General features: G+C 44.4%; 1 protein-coding gene across 2 annotated transcripts in view; it reads left to right on the top strand.

The window, feature by feature from the left end:
- Nucleotides 1-16644, top strand: part of SHC3 (SHC adaptor protein 3) — a 189475-nt gene that overhangs the window by 105593 nt on the left and 67238 nt on the right. For both annotated transcript variants that reach the window (XM_077299832.1, XM_077299827.1), the window contains one exon: nt 525-588. In XM_077299832.1, the coding sequence (XP_077155947.1) occupies nt 525-588 (64 nt within the window). The remainder of the gene's footprint in view (nt 1-524; nt 589-16644) is intronic.

Genomic DNA, 16644 nt, shown 5'->3' with positions numbered 1-16644 from the left:
GAAAAGAACACTGTCCCTACTGTGAAACATGGAGGAGGGGGTCTTATGTTCTGGGGCTGTTTTGCTGCATCTGGCACAGGGTGTCTAGAATCTGTGCAGGGTACAAAGAAATCAAGGGATTCTAGAGGGAAATGTGCTGCCCAGTGTCAGAAAGCTTGATCTCAGTCACAGGTCATGGGTCTTGACCCAAAACACACAGCTAAAAACACCCAAGAATGGCTAGGAGGAAAACATTGGACTATTCTGAAGTGGCCTTCTATGAGCTCTGACCTAAATCCTATTGAGCATCTTTGGAAAGAGCTGAAACATGCCGGCTGGAAAAGGCATGATAATGACATGATTTCCTATTTTGAAAACATTCATTTTACAAACACAACACAAAAAATTAGACCTAATTATAAAAATGATAAAATCTTAGTTGCTAGAAGCTAAAGATTAGGCGTCCCAAAAAAAGGACATTGGTAGATAATGGGTTAATATTAAAGAATAAATTAAGTAATGTGATTTTATGTTCTTTGTTGTAGAGAAGCTTTCAGCAGAGTGTGTGAAGCTGTCCCAGGCACCAAAGGAGTATTCAAGAGAAGAAAGGTACTTTTCATCTTGGTAATGTGGTGGGGGGCGGGATTATGTGTGGTGATGTGGTGGGGGCGGGATTATGCGTGGTGATGTGTTGGGGGGGCGGGATTATGTGTGGTAATGTGGTGGGGGAGCGGAATTATGTGTGGTGATGTGGTGGGGGAGCGGGAATATGTGCGGTGATGTGGTGGGGGCGGGATTATGCGTGGTGATGTGTTGGGGGGGCGGGATTATGTGTGGTAATGTGGTGGGGGAGCGGGATTATGTGTGGTGATGTGGTGGGGGCGGGATTATGTGTGGTAATGTGGTGGGGGGCGGGATTATGTGTGGTAATTTGGTGGAGGGGCGAGATTATCTGTGGTAATGTGGTGGGGGGCAGGATTATGTGTGGTGATGTGGTGGGGGTGGGATTATGTGTGGTAATGTGGTGGGGGAGCGGAATTATGTGTGGTGATGTGGTGGGGGAGCGGGAATATGTGCGGTGATGTGGTGGGGGCGGGATTATGCGTGGTGATGTGTTGGGGGGGCGGGATTATGTGTGGTAATGTGGTGGGGGAGCGGGATTATGTGTGGTGATGTGGTGGGGGCGGGATTATGTGTGGTAATGTGGTGGGGGGCGGGATTATGTGTGGTAATTTGGTGGAGGGGCGAGATTATCTGTGGTAATGTGGTGGGGGGCAGGATTATGTGTGGTGATGTGGTGGGGGCGGGATTATGTGTGGTAATGTGGTGGGGGGCGGGATTATGTGTGGTAACTTTACTGTCATTACTTCCTAGAGGTAGTTTATACTGTTTTACTAAGCATGTGCAAAAATTACCCCCCCCACACCAAACAAAAATTTGAAGAATGCCCTTTTTAAAATTATTTACCAAAAATTTTTATTTTTATTTAGGATGGCACACTGTCTGTGCCACTCTGCTGCCTATGATTGTCAGTTAGACTTCTTGACAGCTCCAGATTTAGTGTATCTCGACTATTGTGCTGGTCATTTATTGGGGATCAAAAAGCTAACCAACGAGACTTCACACCTTTGATTCACGTACCGTACTAGATAGATGATTTTCTATTGGGCAGATTCGATAAATAAGACCCATCATTCCTACCCACCTTTGGCGGTCGGCAGATGTTGCCATGAAAAGCCATGACAGCTAAGGAAGCTTCTATAAGGGAATGTAGTGTAAAAAAAAAAAAAAGCAAACATGTAATTTAAGGACCAGTCTAATAGGCTAGAAAGGGAGCATCTGTTAGTGTATATTCACACACGGTCTTTTGGTGCGGTGTGCATTGGGTGCCAAAATCCACACTAAAACAACTCTTCACATCTGCTTACCCCAAGCTTCTGTTGAGTCCTTATCAGTCCCCGGCTTACTAATATAGGAATCCAAGTAATGACACGCAGCACAAGAGTTGTGTGATCATATGCAGGGATCGCCCAGGAGCTCGCCTCTGACTCACTGGGCTCACCCCTCCTGTTTATATAGGAATGAGATAAGCATTTACAGACATGCGTACAAGGGCTCATATTCTCTAACAAAGAGTATCTATTCTACTGATAACGTTCACTTCTGGAATGCAGGTTACAATATGGCAAAGGAATGCGTCCATAAAAGGAAATGTCTACCTTGCTCAAGTTTCTTCATATACATCTCTGAGTAGAGGAAGACAAAATGGATTCTTCAATCTGATCTCTACAATTCCCCCCTTTGACATATTCCTTTTATGATCTATCACAAATCCCCTTTAACATATCCATATTTTAGATTACCACAGGGCCAAAGACAAAGCCTTTATTTTTGGTATTACACATGTACACGCTTATATCATTAATAAGAGAATCAAATCTAGTATCAATTCTTCCGTTTAACTCTCACAACCTTTTCTTTGTTTTGCAATAAGTATACTAAAATATAAAAACAAAAATTAGTACAGTAATATTAATTAGAATCACTAGAGGATAACATAAGAATAAAGAAGAAAATTTATACTCTTGCATCTATTACACAAAATTTATCTGTGCATACTGAGATACTCTTGAGCACAATCTGAAATAGTACGTATATGACTACAATAATCATAACTATATGTATTATGCTCTGCATAATCCCAGCAACCCACCCGCCGATTCCTCTGAACCAGTTGGCTGGGTTGAGAAAAGAGAAAGTATCAGACCACCAGCTATCCTTATTCTGGTCATTGTCTTTATCATACTGATCTCTGAGTCGTTGTACATCCTTTAATTTAAATGTCATGTACTAATTTTCTATGATGTTGCACGAATCTATTATTCAAAGGGGTTAAAGAATTTAGTCTATCCCATGCCTCCGTTGAGGTTAATACTATTAACATCAATGTTATGAGTTTTATACTGCTCTTTTGCAATGGCTTGCATGTATCCATGATGCCTTTCCTTCAAGCTTGACTGATGTAGGTGTTGTCAACAGGACTTGGAAGGGTCCGTCAAATCTTGGTTCAAGAGCCTTTCTGGTGTGTCTTTTTACATAGACTTGATCACCTGGTTCCAACTTGTGACTTCCTTCTGTGTTGTCAGGATCTGGAAGGGAAGCAAAAACTTGTGCATGCACCTTAGTTAATTGTTTCTGAAGATTTTGCACATAAGAAGTCAATGACTCAATATTTAACACAAGTTGTTGTGGAAAATAACATCCTAAATTGGCAGTCCTGCCAAACAAAATTTCATATGGAGACAGTTTAGTCTTACCCCTTGGGGTATTGCGTATTGAGTAAAGGGCCAGTGGAAGGCATTCTGTCCAAGGCTTTCCTGTTTCAGCCATGGCTTTCTGTATTTTTAATTTTAAAGTTCCATTCATGCGTTCCACCTTACCAGAACTTTGAGGATGGTATGGAGTGTGTAACTGACTTTCAACACCCAACATTTTCAGTACATTTTGAAATATTTCTCCAGTGAAATGAGTACCCCTATCTGACTCGATCACTTCAGGGAGACCGTAACGGGGTATCAGTTCGGCAACTAGCTTTACAGCAGTGTTTTTAGCTGAAGCCTTCCGAACTGGATAGGCCTCTGGCCACCCTGAGAACATGTCCACACACACCAACACATACTCATACCCATTACTTTTTGGCAGCTGGATAAAGTCTATTTGTAATCGCTGAAACGGATAGAGAGGTCGGACGTGGTGCTTCATAGGGGTCTTTGTTGTCTGTCCGGGATTATGTGCCAGGCATATAGCGCATGTTGCACAATAGTCTCTTGCGTAGTTGCCAAAACCTGGAGCCAACCAGACTTGCTTTGCCAGTAGTGTCATTGCATTTGCAGACACATGAGTAGGGTGGTGCAGTCCACCAACTACAATCGGATACCAGGCTCTAGGTAGACATATTAGTCCATCTTTCTTCCAAATTCCTGCTTGTTCTTCTGCCCCTTCCTTTTTCCACCTGTCCCTCTCCTCTTCTCCTGCATCTTCCTGTGCTTGTCTCAGTCTATCTTCAGTATTTTCTGTGGGGTTTACAGTATGAACCTGCTGTAAGGGTTTGACTGCTGCTGCTTTGGCTGCTTTGTCAGCCCTATCATTTCCCCTAGATTCCCTAGTGTCGAGTCTCACATGTGCAGCTACCTTAATTACTGCTACTTCTTTTGTTTCTTGTGCAGCCTCTAAGATCTGTTTGATCAGAGAAGCATGTTTTACAATTTGGCCTGACGCTGTCATGTAACCTCTAGCTCTCCAGATTACTCCAAAGTCAAACACAATACCATGTGCATACCTAGAATCAGTGTATATATTAGCTGTCTGATTCTCAGCTATTTTTAGTGCTTCAATCAATGCTGTTAGTTCTGCTTCTTGTGCAGACTGTTTCGGTGGAAGAGGTTCTGCTTTGAGAGTTTCAGATTCTGACACAACTGCATACCCTGTATGGAAGTTACCTGTGTCATCTGCAAACCTACTACCATCTATAAACAGCTCTAAATCTGGATTTTGAAGTGGTGTTTCGGATACATTGGGTAAGCCTACCGTTTCTTGTAAAATGAGCTCTGTACAATCATGTGTGTCTGTAGGGAAAAAATTTGCGTGTGGATCAGTGTCCTTATTCCCCCCTTCAGACTCGAGAGGTAGCAGTGTTGCTAAATTAAGAGTCTGAAGCCTAGCAAATGTGATAGTCTGGTAGCCCTAACGCTGGAGCTGAAACAAGGGCATCTTTTAATTGTTGGAACGAAATCTGACCTTCTTTTGTCAACAAATAAGGTTCACTTTTTACACAGTCATACAGTGGTTGCATTAGTTGACTGGCATGTATAATCCATTGTCTACAATGAGACACTATTCCTAAAAATGCTCGTAGCTGTTTATGATTTCTAGGCTCATTCATCTGTCTTATTGCTTCAGTTCTTTGAGGTGTAAGATGCTTTTTACCTTGAGAAATGCAATGACCTAGAAAGACCACTTTGATCTGACAAACTTGTAGCTTTTGTCTATTCACTTTACACCCTTCTTTTCCTAGAAAACATAGTAAACTCACAGTGGACCTTTCTGCTGTTTCTAGATCTGGGCAGCAAAGTAGTAGGTCATCCACATACTGCAAAATTACTACCTGTGGTTCGGGTTCAAACCTCTGAAGGACTGTTTGTAGGGCATTTGAATAAAGAGTAGGGGAGTGTATCATTCCCTGTGGAAGGCGTGTCCACGCCAACTGTTTGCCCTTAAATGTAAATGCAAACAAATGCCAACTATCTTGGTGTAAAGGAACCGAGAAAAATGCATTTGAAAGATCTATTACAGTAAACACTTGAGAACTGGCTGGTATCTGTGATAGTAACGTATGAGGATTGGGTACAACTGGGGTGATAGGATCTAGAACTTTGTTTATTTCTCTTAGATCATGTACCATACGATATTTGGGCATAGAACCCTTATCAAGAGTTCTCTTCTTGACTGGATACAAAGGAGTGTTAGCAGGTGATTGTATCTCTACCAAAACTCCTTTCTCTCTATATCCCTCTATCTGTTTTGTAATCGCTAATTCCTGCTGGGCACTCACAGGGTATTGTCTGAGCTGTGGGAGAACAGCTCCTGGTTGCACAGATAGTTTTACAGGAGAGATATGCAATAATCCCACATCAGTGTCACCCTGTGCCCACAGTGTTTCTGGGATCATTGAGAGATCTAGATCTGTGGTGTACTCTTTTTCTTCAGCATAATCCTCAAAAGCCTGAATTCTGACATATTGTTCTAATGTTTCTGCATCATCAGGGATAGTCAACATAACTGTGCCATCTTCCCTAAAATTGATGTTAGCTTCTAATTTCTTTAGTACATCAGTTCCTAACAGACATGTTGGGGCACCTCTGGCATACAAAAATCTGGATGCAAAACATTTAGGTCCTAATGAGACCTCTAGGGGCACAGTATATGGCAGTGTTCGAATTACCCCATCATAACCCTCAGCAAAAGTTGTTTGTTCTGAAATATCTTCCGGATTTGGAAGAAAATCTTGATTCAAAATTGAGGAAGTTGCACCTGTATCTATCAAAAATGGAATCTCTCTCCCCCCCACATTCACCTGTATCATAGGTCTCCTAGCTGGTAGGGAAGTTTGTAACACATTGAGTCAATCTGAATCTGGTATGGGACCATCTATGATGGTAGATTTCTGCTGATTGGCCGTTTGGAGAGGGTTATTTCTGGGAACAAATTTGCCTGATTTTATATCTGCCAACTTCTTCCTGCACTCTCTTTGGAAATGACCTGGCTTTTTACAGTAGTGGCAAAGAAAATTGTGTCTCACTCTTCCTCCTGTATTAGCTTGTGCTATTCTAACAGGCTTACGATTCTCTCTCATATCCATGGCTATTCCTAAACATCGTTGTTTCACAATATTTGGTTGTTCAATTGTTCTCCAATCTGGAGTAGAGGATTTAAATTTTTCTCTGATTTTCGGATCTAGCCCCTCTATTAATTGTTTTGTAAAAAGTCTCCTTACTGAAGCATCAGTCAAATCCAATCCTTCATCCCTAAAGCTATTTTCTAGTTCCTGACTATATTCTTCAATACTTTGCCCAAATTTCTGCATAATCACACCTGTTGATCCCCTTTCCCTCTGTTTTCCTCCTTCTGCTCTTCCAGATGGTACAAATGATTGGGCTTTTGGATCTAGGTAAGGTGGTGGGATTATATTACAACTTTTTCCCTTTCCCATGATCCATTTGGAAGTGTCTGGATCATACTTCCAATTCTCCTCTTTAGCTGTTTTTGAGACCTCTATCATACAATGTATGATTTCTTCCCACCCATTATCTTTGATAATTCCACCTCGTTCTTTACTCAGTCTTTCCCATTCTGTACTGAACATAAGTGCTTCTGAAATTCCCAATTTTCCTCTCACTCTTCTAATCTGACTTCTGACTGCCTTTCCACATCTTTCCTGTATGATATCTGCTGCTTCCACTTGTCCTAAGACAGTTTTGGTCTGTTTATTTCTCATTTTAGCTATTTCTACCCCAGGTGACGTTTGGACAATCACTGTGGTGATGTCTCGTTGCCTTCTCTCCTAGGGAGCTAAAATATCCTTTCAATATTTGCTATTTCTACCCCAGGTGACGTTTGGACAACCACTTCCTCTGTTGGTGGCGTCTCGTTGCCTTCTCTCCTAGGGAGCTAAAATATTGAAGGGCTTGTCTGCTCCGTTTCTTCTAATATGCAGGACGTACTTAAGTGCTATTATGCACACAGACCCAGCAACACCATACAGATCACAAAACTTTCTGTGTCAGTTAGCATACTTGTCCCAGGCTCATGAAAACCGCGTCCTGGGCTCATTCTATCACACCTTATCCAGGGAATGTAGAAACAAGTTCTATAGGAGAGTCAAGCATGGGCGGAGGTCTCCCAGAAGGACGCTACCTCATAACCCAGTTAGGCTGACTTCACCAATAACCTTGTTCTAACAATCGTGGCTTATTGTTCTACGTACTTCTATTCTTCTTTCACAACATGTCACAACCTTCACACTGCTCACACACTGTTCACACACTGTTCACACACTGCCAGGGACTAGACTCATAAATCTATACAATATGGTAACCCGAGTTTTATAGGTATCTACTCACTACTAGACTAACCCAGCGTGACACGGCTCATAGAGATCTTTCGGATAATACAGGGCAGATAAAAGAGAACTAATAATGTCTCTTACCTGGCCAGGTTTTTTTCATTTGCCGTCCATTATCCCAGATTTCCGTTGTCCGTATCCGCAGGTAAATCTTGAGTAAATACTCTCACCTCGGGTCCCTGTTCGAGCGCCAGGAAATGTTGAGTCCTTATCAGTCCCCGGCTTACTAATATAGGAATCCAAGTAATGACACGCAGCACAAGAGTTGTGTGATCATATGCAGGGATCGCCCAGGAGCTCGCCTCTGACTCACTGGGCTCACCCCTCCTGTTTATATAGGAATGAGATAAGCATTTACAGACATGCGTACAAGGGCTCATATTCTCTAACAAAGAGTATCTATTCTACTGATAACGTTCACTTCTGGAATGCAGGTTACAATATGGCAAAGGAATGCGTCCATAAAAGGAAATGTCTACCTTGCTCAAGTTTCTTCATATACATCTCTGAGTAGAGGAAGACAAAATGGATTCTTCAATCTGATCTCTACACTTCCAATTCTTTTGAAACCAAAAACGCAAGTGTAGTGCACATGTTGGTGCGGTAAGAAAAACAGGCTATGTCATTTTTTTGTGTGTTTTCTGCACATACACTATGGGAAAAATGTACTTCTCACGCTTTATTTTATAGTTGTTTTCACTTTTTTTTTAAAAAAAAAGGTTTTTGCAATGAAACGTGTCAAGACATATGTCACCTGTGCCACCTCTATATTGACTTATAATCATGAACCATCTCCAATACAAATGTTCAGACTATAAAGGCAGCAACTAGTGATGAGCAAACGTGCACGACAGTTGCAACATATGCATGAATTGCCAGTTTGTTAGGCAATGCATTCATGTGTTGCTGGTGCCGAATATAGTATTCGAGCACGCCAAAGACACTCAGTTTCCCCGCCGAGCATGCTCGGATAACACCTTATCCATGCATGTTCGCTCATCAGTAGTAGCAACGATAAATCCAGGAACCCAACGGACGCTCTTAATGCATCAGAGGATTACTAATACTTCAAATGGGCCACAGACATACCAAATATCCAACTCTACGGTCAACAAGAGTGACTAGACAATGAGCATCTAATCAGTAATATGGACAGATAATCATAGTAAAGTAGGTCCCACTAGGCAGGATAAACAATCAATGAATGACTGACAATGGTCGAAGAGTGAAGTTGCCAAATCATGATAATGACTATGATAAAGTCTATGGTTGATGCAAAAGAGATGCAGAGTGTTGCTCAAAGGGTGATGATGAGCCAATCTTAATATACTGAATAGGTTAAGAAAAATATAATTTCGCCCTTTAGTAGTCAGACATCAGGGAAGGGAGTAGTAACAATCCTGATAATTCCAAGAAGGAGGGTGAATAGTCTACTGTAGCTCTATAAATCACTATTTGGGCTACATAGACTCATTCCCCCTAAAGGTACCTTCACACTAAACGATATCGCTAGCGATCCGTGACGTTGCAGCGTCCTGGCTAGCGATATCGTTGTGTTTGACACGCAGCAGCGATCAGGATCCCGCTGTGAGATCGCTGGTCGTTGCTGAAAGTCCAGAACTTTATTTCGTCGCTGGATCTCCCGTAGACATCGCTGGATCGGTGTGTGTGACACCGATCCAGCGATGTCTTCACTGGTAACCAGGGTAAACATCGGGTTACTAAGCGCAGGGCCGCGCTTAGTAACCCGATGTTTACCCTGGTTACCAGCGTAAACGTAAAAAAACCCCCCACATACTCACATTCCGGTGCCCGGCGTCCGCTTCCCTGCACTCCTCCTGCATCCTGTGTAAGTGCTGGCCGTAAAGCAGAGCGGTGACGTCACCGCTCTGCTCTGTGGGAGATGCCGGAGATGTTCGGCGCTGACACAGGATGCAGGAGGAGTGCAGGGAAGCGGACGCCGGGCACCGGAATGTGAGTATGTGGTTTTTTTTTTTACATTTACACTGGTAACCAGGGTAAACATCGGGTTACTAAGCGCGGCCCTGCGCTTAGTAACCCGATGTTTACCCTGGTTACCAGGGGACTTCGGCATCGTTGGTCGCTGGAGAGCTGTCTGTGTGACAGCTCTCCAGCGACCACACAGCGACGCTGCAGCGACGCTGCAGCGATCGGCATCGTTGTCTATATCGCTGCAGCATCGCTTAGTGTGAAGGTACCTTAACTCTCGCCCTGACAAGGGCAGTCCACATCTAGCCCTAATGCAGAGGCCTTGCATTTTCCCTGCGGGCAGCCCAAAGTGAATACATGCTAGAAACAACACCACCATACTGATACACCCCATACTATAGTTAAAACAAAATAAAAAAAGCCGAAATCGTGTGTGAAAACACGAAGCAATGCCTGAAAAAAAAAATCTTGCTTATATAGCTCCACCATTTTCTGTAGCATTTTACAGACATCACCATCATTACTGTCCCCATTGGGGCTCATAAACTGCATTCCCTATCAGTATGTCTTTGGGAGGAAACCGGAGAACCCACACAACACAGGGAGAACATACAAACTCCTTGCAGATGTTGTCCTAGGTGGCATTTGAACCCAGGACCCCACTAAACAACAGTGATGCTCAAAAATACATATTCTTACGAAACCGTATTTCTTTTAGAAGCGTTTTATCCAAAAAAATCCAAAGCAAAAAACTATGTGTGAACATACCTTGACCGTTAGAACTTAAATTTTAACTCATAGAAGGTCTTTTTGAATGCAGATAGGGCATACAATTCATTTTTAGTTGTCAACTAGCTAGTAGCTAACTATAATAGAGGTAGGGTTGCAATCGCATCCGGGCCCTGGAGCCTAGGGGGTCGTTTTGACCCATATGAAAAGTTGAAGATGTGCAATAATTGGGGGCCCATTTGAGCTTTTGCATTGGGGCCCATGAGCTTCAAGTTCCACCACTTCTAGTAAATGTTATTTTTCCAATATGTAGATTAACAAGCTACCAGGACAATATTAAATTGTGTATTCCTGTATTCCTAGGGATCATGGACAGGAATATCTCCACATTGTTTGGTGGGAGGAATTCATTAGCATATGTTGTAATACAAACTCTATAATAATACTGAGTTCCATCACCTATAGTTAATGTTCTAACGTTAATAATATGGTATAAGACAGAGTCTGAATAAGGCCGGAGACACACTGGTGCGAGATACGGCCGAGTCTCGCTGGTTAAAAGCAAGCTGTGGCACCGGCATTCCGGAGCGGAGCGTGCAGCTGCATAGCAATACATGGAGCCGCACGCTCCGCTCCGGAGTGCCGATGCCACAGCTTGCTTTTAACCACCGAGACTCGGCCGTATCTCGCACCAGTGTGTCTCCGGCCTAATACATACAATGAAGGCCTTTTGGTAACACCAGCAATCCTCGCAAGGCTGAAGAATCCTGCCATGATTTACTCGTGTCGTGACTCATACTATGCAGATTTGAAGCCCTGAGAATACATTTTCTGGAAGATAGCTGCATCGTTCATATGACAAGCTTTCTTTTTTTTTTAATGTATGTAGATTTTTTATTTAGTTTCTGAGCTGAAGTGGCCTTTAGTTCCTATGAACATATTTAATGCATATAATCAATGACACCAAAAAAGAATGAGTAGATCTAGTACTTGCATGACTCATAAAGTCATAATGCAAAATATTTGTAAGGAGAATCTAGGTTCTGAGGGGTTTTACTAGTAATCTCCTTGAGCTGCAGAGGATAGTCACCGTATCGGCTGATCTCTGGCAGAATACAGGCAGTATTTATTTAGAGGGGTTATAAAAGTTTCCCATTGGCTGGGAAATGTAAAAAAATAAGAAACTAATTCTTACCAAGCGGCATCCAACCGGATCCAGTGCAAGCCACTCTGCGGTCTGTGCTGTGAGGCATTGACAGGTATTATATGCGACGGTCGCTAAGTATCTCCCAGGATGCACATAGAAGAGAATTAAACCCGCTGGAGTGCATTGCAGTCACCGGCATAGCTGTGGCTGCAGTTCAAAATAAATGTAAGTGTGAACCAGGTCAAGTTATTTGACAAAGGCAATGTTTAGGAAAAGCCGTTAAGGGCTTTTATTTTTGGAGTGAACCACAGAATGGTAGTAAGGCAGTTCACTCCCTCCAGTCTGGGTTTTACAAGTGGCCTATGGCTGCAGATTCCATTTAAAAGCCCTGTAGCAAGGGTTGGGTGTGTCAGTGTTTGTTTGCAATTGGCAGAGCAGGTGGCTCTGCAACGTCCAGCTTGTGTGAGGTAATTTAGAGCAGCGAATGCCTGGCACTCCGCAGCATGATACGGTGGTGCAGTCGCACTCAGCATCCAGTTCAGATATGGACTGTTGTGACTCCCCGGCTGTGATTCAGAGGATACCATGTGCTGTTTATTTTGTGAGTTGTTTGAATATTAAATACTAAGTATAAAGAAAATGACATCATATACAATCGGGGAATAGATGACAGAGAAAAAGACCCAACAATAGAGCCCAAAGGTAACCCCCAATATTCATATGGACAATTGTAGGACAAACTGCAAAACTCAAAAAGAAAGAATCAAAAAGCACCAACAACAGTTTTTTTGTCCAAAATATCAAAAAAATACTTTATTATCATAAAAATATTAAACAGGTTCAGGGGGAACATAGGGAAACATGCAGCAATGCGACACAAAAAATGTCCAATGCATTGGACAGCGCATAAATCATATATATAAACCAAGGGTTCCATCAAGAGTAATCATAATACGGCTGGTACACAGCACAGCCATTAACAGATGTATACCCATAATTAGATATCCAGGTGACAATCTATATGTGACAAAACACGTATAGCATAGAAAAAAGTATAGTTAGAAACATACTTGCATGCATTGGGCATTTTTCGTGTCGCATTGCTGCATGTTTCCCTATGTTCCCCCTGAACCTGTTTAATATTTTTATGAAAATAAAGTATTTTTTTGATATTTTGGACAAAAAACTGTTGTTGGTGCTTTTTGAATATTAAATACGTTTGCTGTGAACTTTCATGGGTCACTGCCTCATTACTGTGAACACCGTGGCACTACATTTGGTGGGAGAATGCTGGCAGCATGAACCCATCGCCAGCTGCATGTCTGTCGTTAGACCTGCCACACTGCAAGCCAGGCAGGTGGACAAGATGGAGGAAATGCAGAGGCAGCTAGTCCTCCCACAGCAACAACAGCAACAGACCAACAACCTGTTGCTGCAGAAGATTGCAGCCCTGAGTGAGGCCCCTCCAGCACTGACCATGGGGCGTCTTAAGGTCCGGGACAAGGTCCGTTCCGCATTGAGAAAGCTGAGTCTGGAAGACGACGTGGAAGCTTTCCTCACCATTTATGAGCACACTGCAGAACGGGAGAACCTGCCAAAGTCCCAGTGGGCCCAAGTGGTGGCTCTGTTCCTGAGGGGAGATGCATTAAAGGCCTACTTTGACCTCAATTGGGAGGATGCCCAGGACTATGCAAAGCTAAAAGGTGAGATCCTTGCCCAATTGGGGGTTAATACTTAATTGAGAGCCAAACGGGTGTTTTCATGGACTTTTGTGGAGGACCAGCCTTTCCGGTCTCAGGTTTATAACTTACTGCAGCCTGGGAAAAGGTGGCACCAACCTGTGACTTTGACCCAGATGGTGGAGAGAGTGGTGGTCGAACTGTTGGTGAGAGCTTTGCCAGCAGCCATACAGCGTTGGGTGGGGCAAGGGGACCCGGGCACTCTAGACCAGGTGGTTGGACTGATTAAGCAATATACGGCCACTCAGGATTTTATACGGGACACTGCTCCACTTCAGCTGTCACGACGGGCACCGCCAGCCAAGGAGTTGGAAAAAGTCCATGACCTTCTGCTGGGGCCAGTCAGCCCTGAGTCCCTACTGATGGAGTACCTCAGAACGAGAGTGGCAGGAGACTAGTTTCCCCCAAAATGGTCTCAATGACTACTGGCGCCTCCACTATCAGGTGCTGGTGATATCAAGGGCCCGGACATGTGGCATGGACTGTGGGTTTATGCGCAGAGACTCTATGTGTGCCCAGTAAGCCTGCACTGCATCCCCAGGCGCTGCATGCAGCGAACCCCAATTGTGTCAGGTACTCGTCAATGGGTACCGGATGGAGGCTTTCTTGGGCTCAGGAAGCTTAGTGACTCTGGTTCATGGGTCACTAGTTGCCAGAGGCAACCCTAATGGTTGGAAAGTTGGGGTGGTGGGCATACATGGGGAACTCCAAGAGTACCAACAGCAGAGGCTACGTTTTCTACCCCATGTGGAGAAATAGGTCGTGGTGGTAAAATGGTAAAGACTTCCATATGGGGCTGTATTGGGAAGGGACTGGCCCCTGTTCTGGTCCCTGTGGGAGCACAGGGTTAACCCTCCGAGTGTAAAAGTTATTTTGGGGACAGAACCTGAAGATCCAGAGTCAGGAATACCTGCCATAGGGGTCGCCAACCTAGGGACAGAGTGTTACCCCGATAGGTTTCCCCTAGAAGTATTGGCAGGAGAGTTTAAGGAGACCCCAGTGATCCCATAGGTGGAAATGTCCCTGGTATGTTTGGGACTGTAGCTCCAGGATCCCACCCTGGCATGGGCACGAGAAAGGGTGGTGGAAATAAATGGAGTGGCTCAGCACCCGGGTGCAGAAACGTTTTTTCCCCGAATGGCTGTCAACCAAGACTTATTGTATAGGGTGATAGGGTGGATAAAATCCGAGATGAAGTAGTAGTATAGCTGGTGGTGACCCAGTCGTACCATTGGGCCATGCTAGAGATGGTACACACATGCACACACATGCTGGGAGGGCACTTAGGGGTAAAAAAAACCCCAAGAACGCATACTGCAGTGGTTCTTTTGGAAAGAGAACGGAGGTCCAACGGGATTTTGAGTCATGTCTCGAGTGCCAACTAACCACACCAATTGCAAGGTTCCGAAGTACACTGGTGCCTCTACCCATCATAGAGGTACCCTTTGAGGGGATAGCAATGGATTTGGTGGGCCCAATAGTGAAATCCGCCAAGGGCCAACAAAATATTCTGGTCGTAGTGGATTACTCCACACGGTACCCAGAGGCAATACCACTTTGCCACACCTCGGCAAAATTAATTGCCGATGAGCTGTTTGCAATGCTTTGTTGCCTTGGGCTGCCAAAGGAGATTCTTACCCATCAGGGGACTCCTTTTATGTCCAAGGTGACCAGGGAGCTATGTAAGCTGCTCCAGATTAAACAGCCACACACGTCCGTGTAGCACCCACAAACCTAACAGTTGGTGGAGAGGTTAAACAAGGCCCTCAAAGCCATGCTCAAAAAGGTGGTCTTCAAGGAAGGGAGGGATTGGTACATGTTATTGCCCTACCTAATGTTCACTATCCACAAGGTACCACAGGTGTCCACGGGTTTCTCTCCGTTTGAGCTATTGTATAGTAAGCATCCAAGGGGGTTGCTGGATGCAGACAAGGAGTTGTGGGAACAGGAGCCAACTCCACATAAGAGTGTCATTGAGCACGTGGCAAGCATGCAGGACCAGATTGAGGCAGTCCAGCCCATATTAAAGGAGCATCTGATGGATGCCCAGGCGGCGCAGAGCTGCCCGTATAATAAAAGAGTCACCAGTCAAGGACGTGGCTGGGGGTTGAGGTTAAAATAAATGATGCTCTCACAAAACAGCAGCGACAGGAGGCTCGGGCTCTGGTGCAACGGAATACAGACGTAAACTCGGAGCTGCCAGGGCGGACCTCAGTGATCCAGCATGACATTGTCACCGAGCCTCGGGTAAGGGTACAGATGAAACTGTACCAAGTGCCAGAGGCCCAGAAGCAAGCCATTGTGGCTTAAGTGAAGCAAATGCTCCAGTTACGAGTCATCGAGGAATCCTGGAGTGAGTGGGCTAGCCCCATTGTGCCAGTTCCAAAGCCAGATAGGTCATTACGCTTTTGTAATTACTTCAAGAAATTGAATGAGGTATCAAAGTTTGACCTCTATCCAATGCCCCAGGTGGATGAGCTAATTGAGAGACTGGGAGAAGACCAGTACTTCACCAGGCTCAATCTCACCAAATGTTACTGGCAGGTCTCACTGACAGAATCGGCAAAAGAAAGACCGCCTTTATAACACAAGAGGGTCGCTATCACTATGTTGTCTTGCCTTTCGGATTACATGGGGCTCCGGCCACATTGTAGAGGCTGATGGACATAGTATTAGAGCTTCATCGGAAGTACGCGTCAGCATATTTAAAGGATATTGTCATCTTTAGTACCAACTGGAATATTTATTTTATTTGTTTTTCTATTTATTTTACTCACTTATATAGTGCCATTAATTCCACAGACATTATTGACACTGTCCCCATTGGGGCTCACAATCTAAATTCCCTCTCAGTATCTCTTTGGAGTTTGGGACGAAACCGGGGTACCTGGAGGAAACCCACGCAAACACGGGGAGAACATACAAACTCCTTGCAGATGTTATCCTTGGTGGGATGAACCCTGGTCCCCAGCACTGCAAAGCTGCAGTGCTAACCACTGAGCCAATGTGGAATTCCCACCTGTCCCAAATACAAGCAATGCTGGATTCTCTCAGAATCGCGGGGTTAACAGCGAACACGAGAAAATGTGAGGTGCACTCTAGGCTGGGATACCTCCCTCTCTCTTCGGCTATACAACATGACTGCAGGTATTACTACCATCTTGTTTTTTACTGTTGGTGTAGCCTTGGCTAGCTAACCGGCATCTGACTGATGTAGGAGGAGCATATATACCGTATATACTCGAGTATAAGCCGAGATTTTCAGCCCAAATTTTTGGGCTGAAAGTGCCCCCTCGGCTTATACTCGAGTCATGATCGGTGGTGGGGTCGGCGGGTGAGCACTGTCATATACTCACCTGCTTCCGGGGCTCCTGTCGCCCCCCCTACACGTCCCACGGTCTCCGGGTGCCGCAGCCTCT

This window comes from Ranitomeya variabilis, chromosome 1, assembly GCF_051348905.1.
Source record: "Ranitomeya variabilis isolate aRanVar5 chromosome 1, aRanVar5.hap1, whole genome shotgun sequence".
NCBI lineage: Eukaryota > Metazoa > Chordata > Amphibia > Anura > Dendrobatidae > Ranitomeya > Ranitomeya variabilis.
This window is presented reverse-complemented; position numbering and strand designations above follow the sequence as displayed.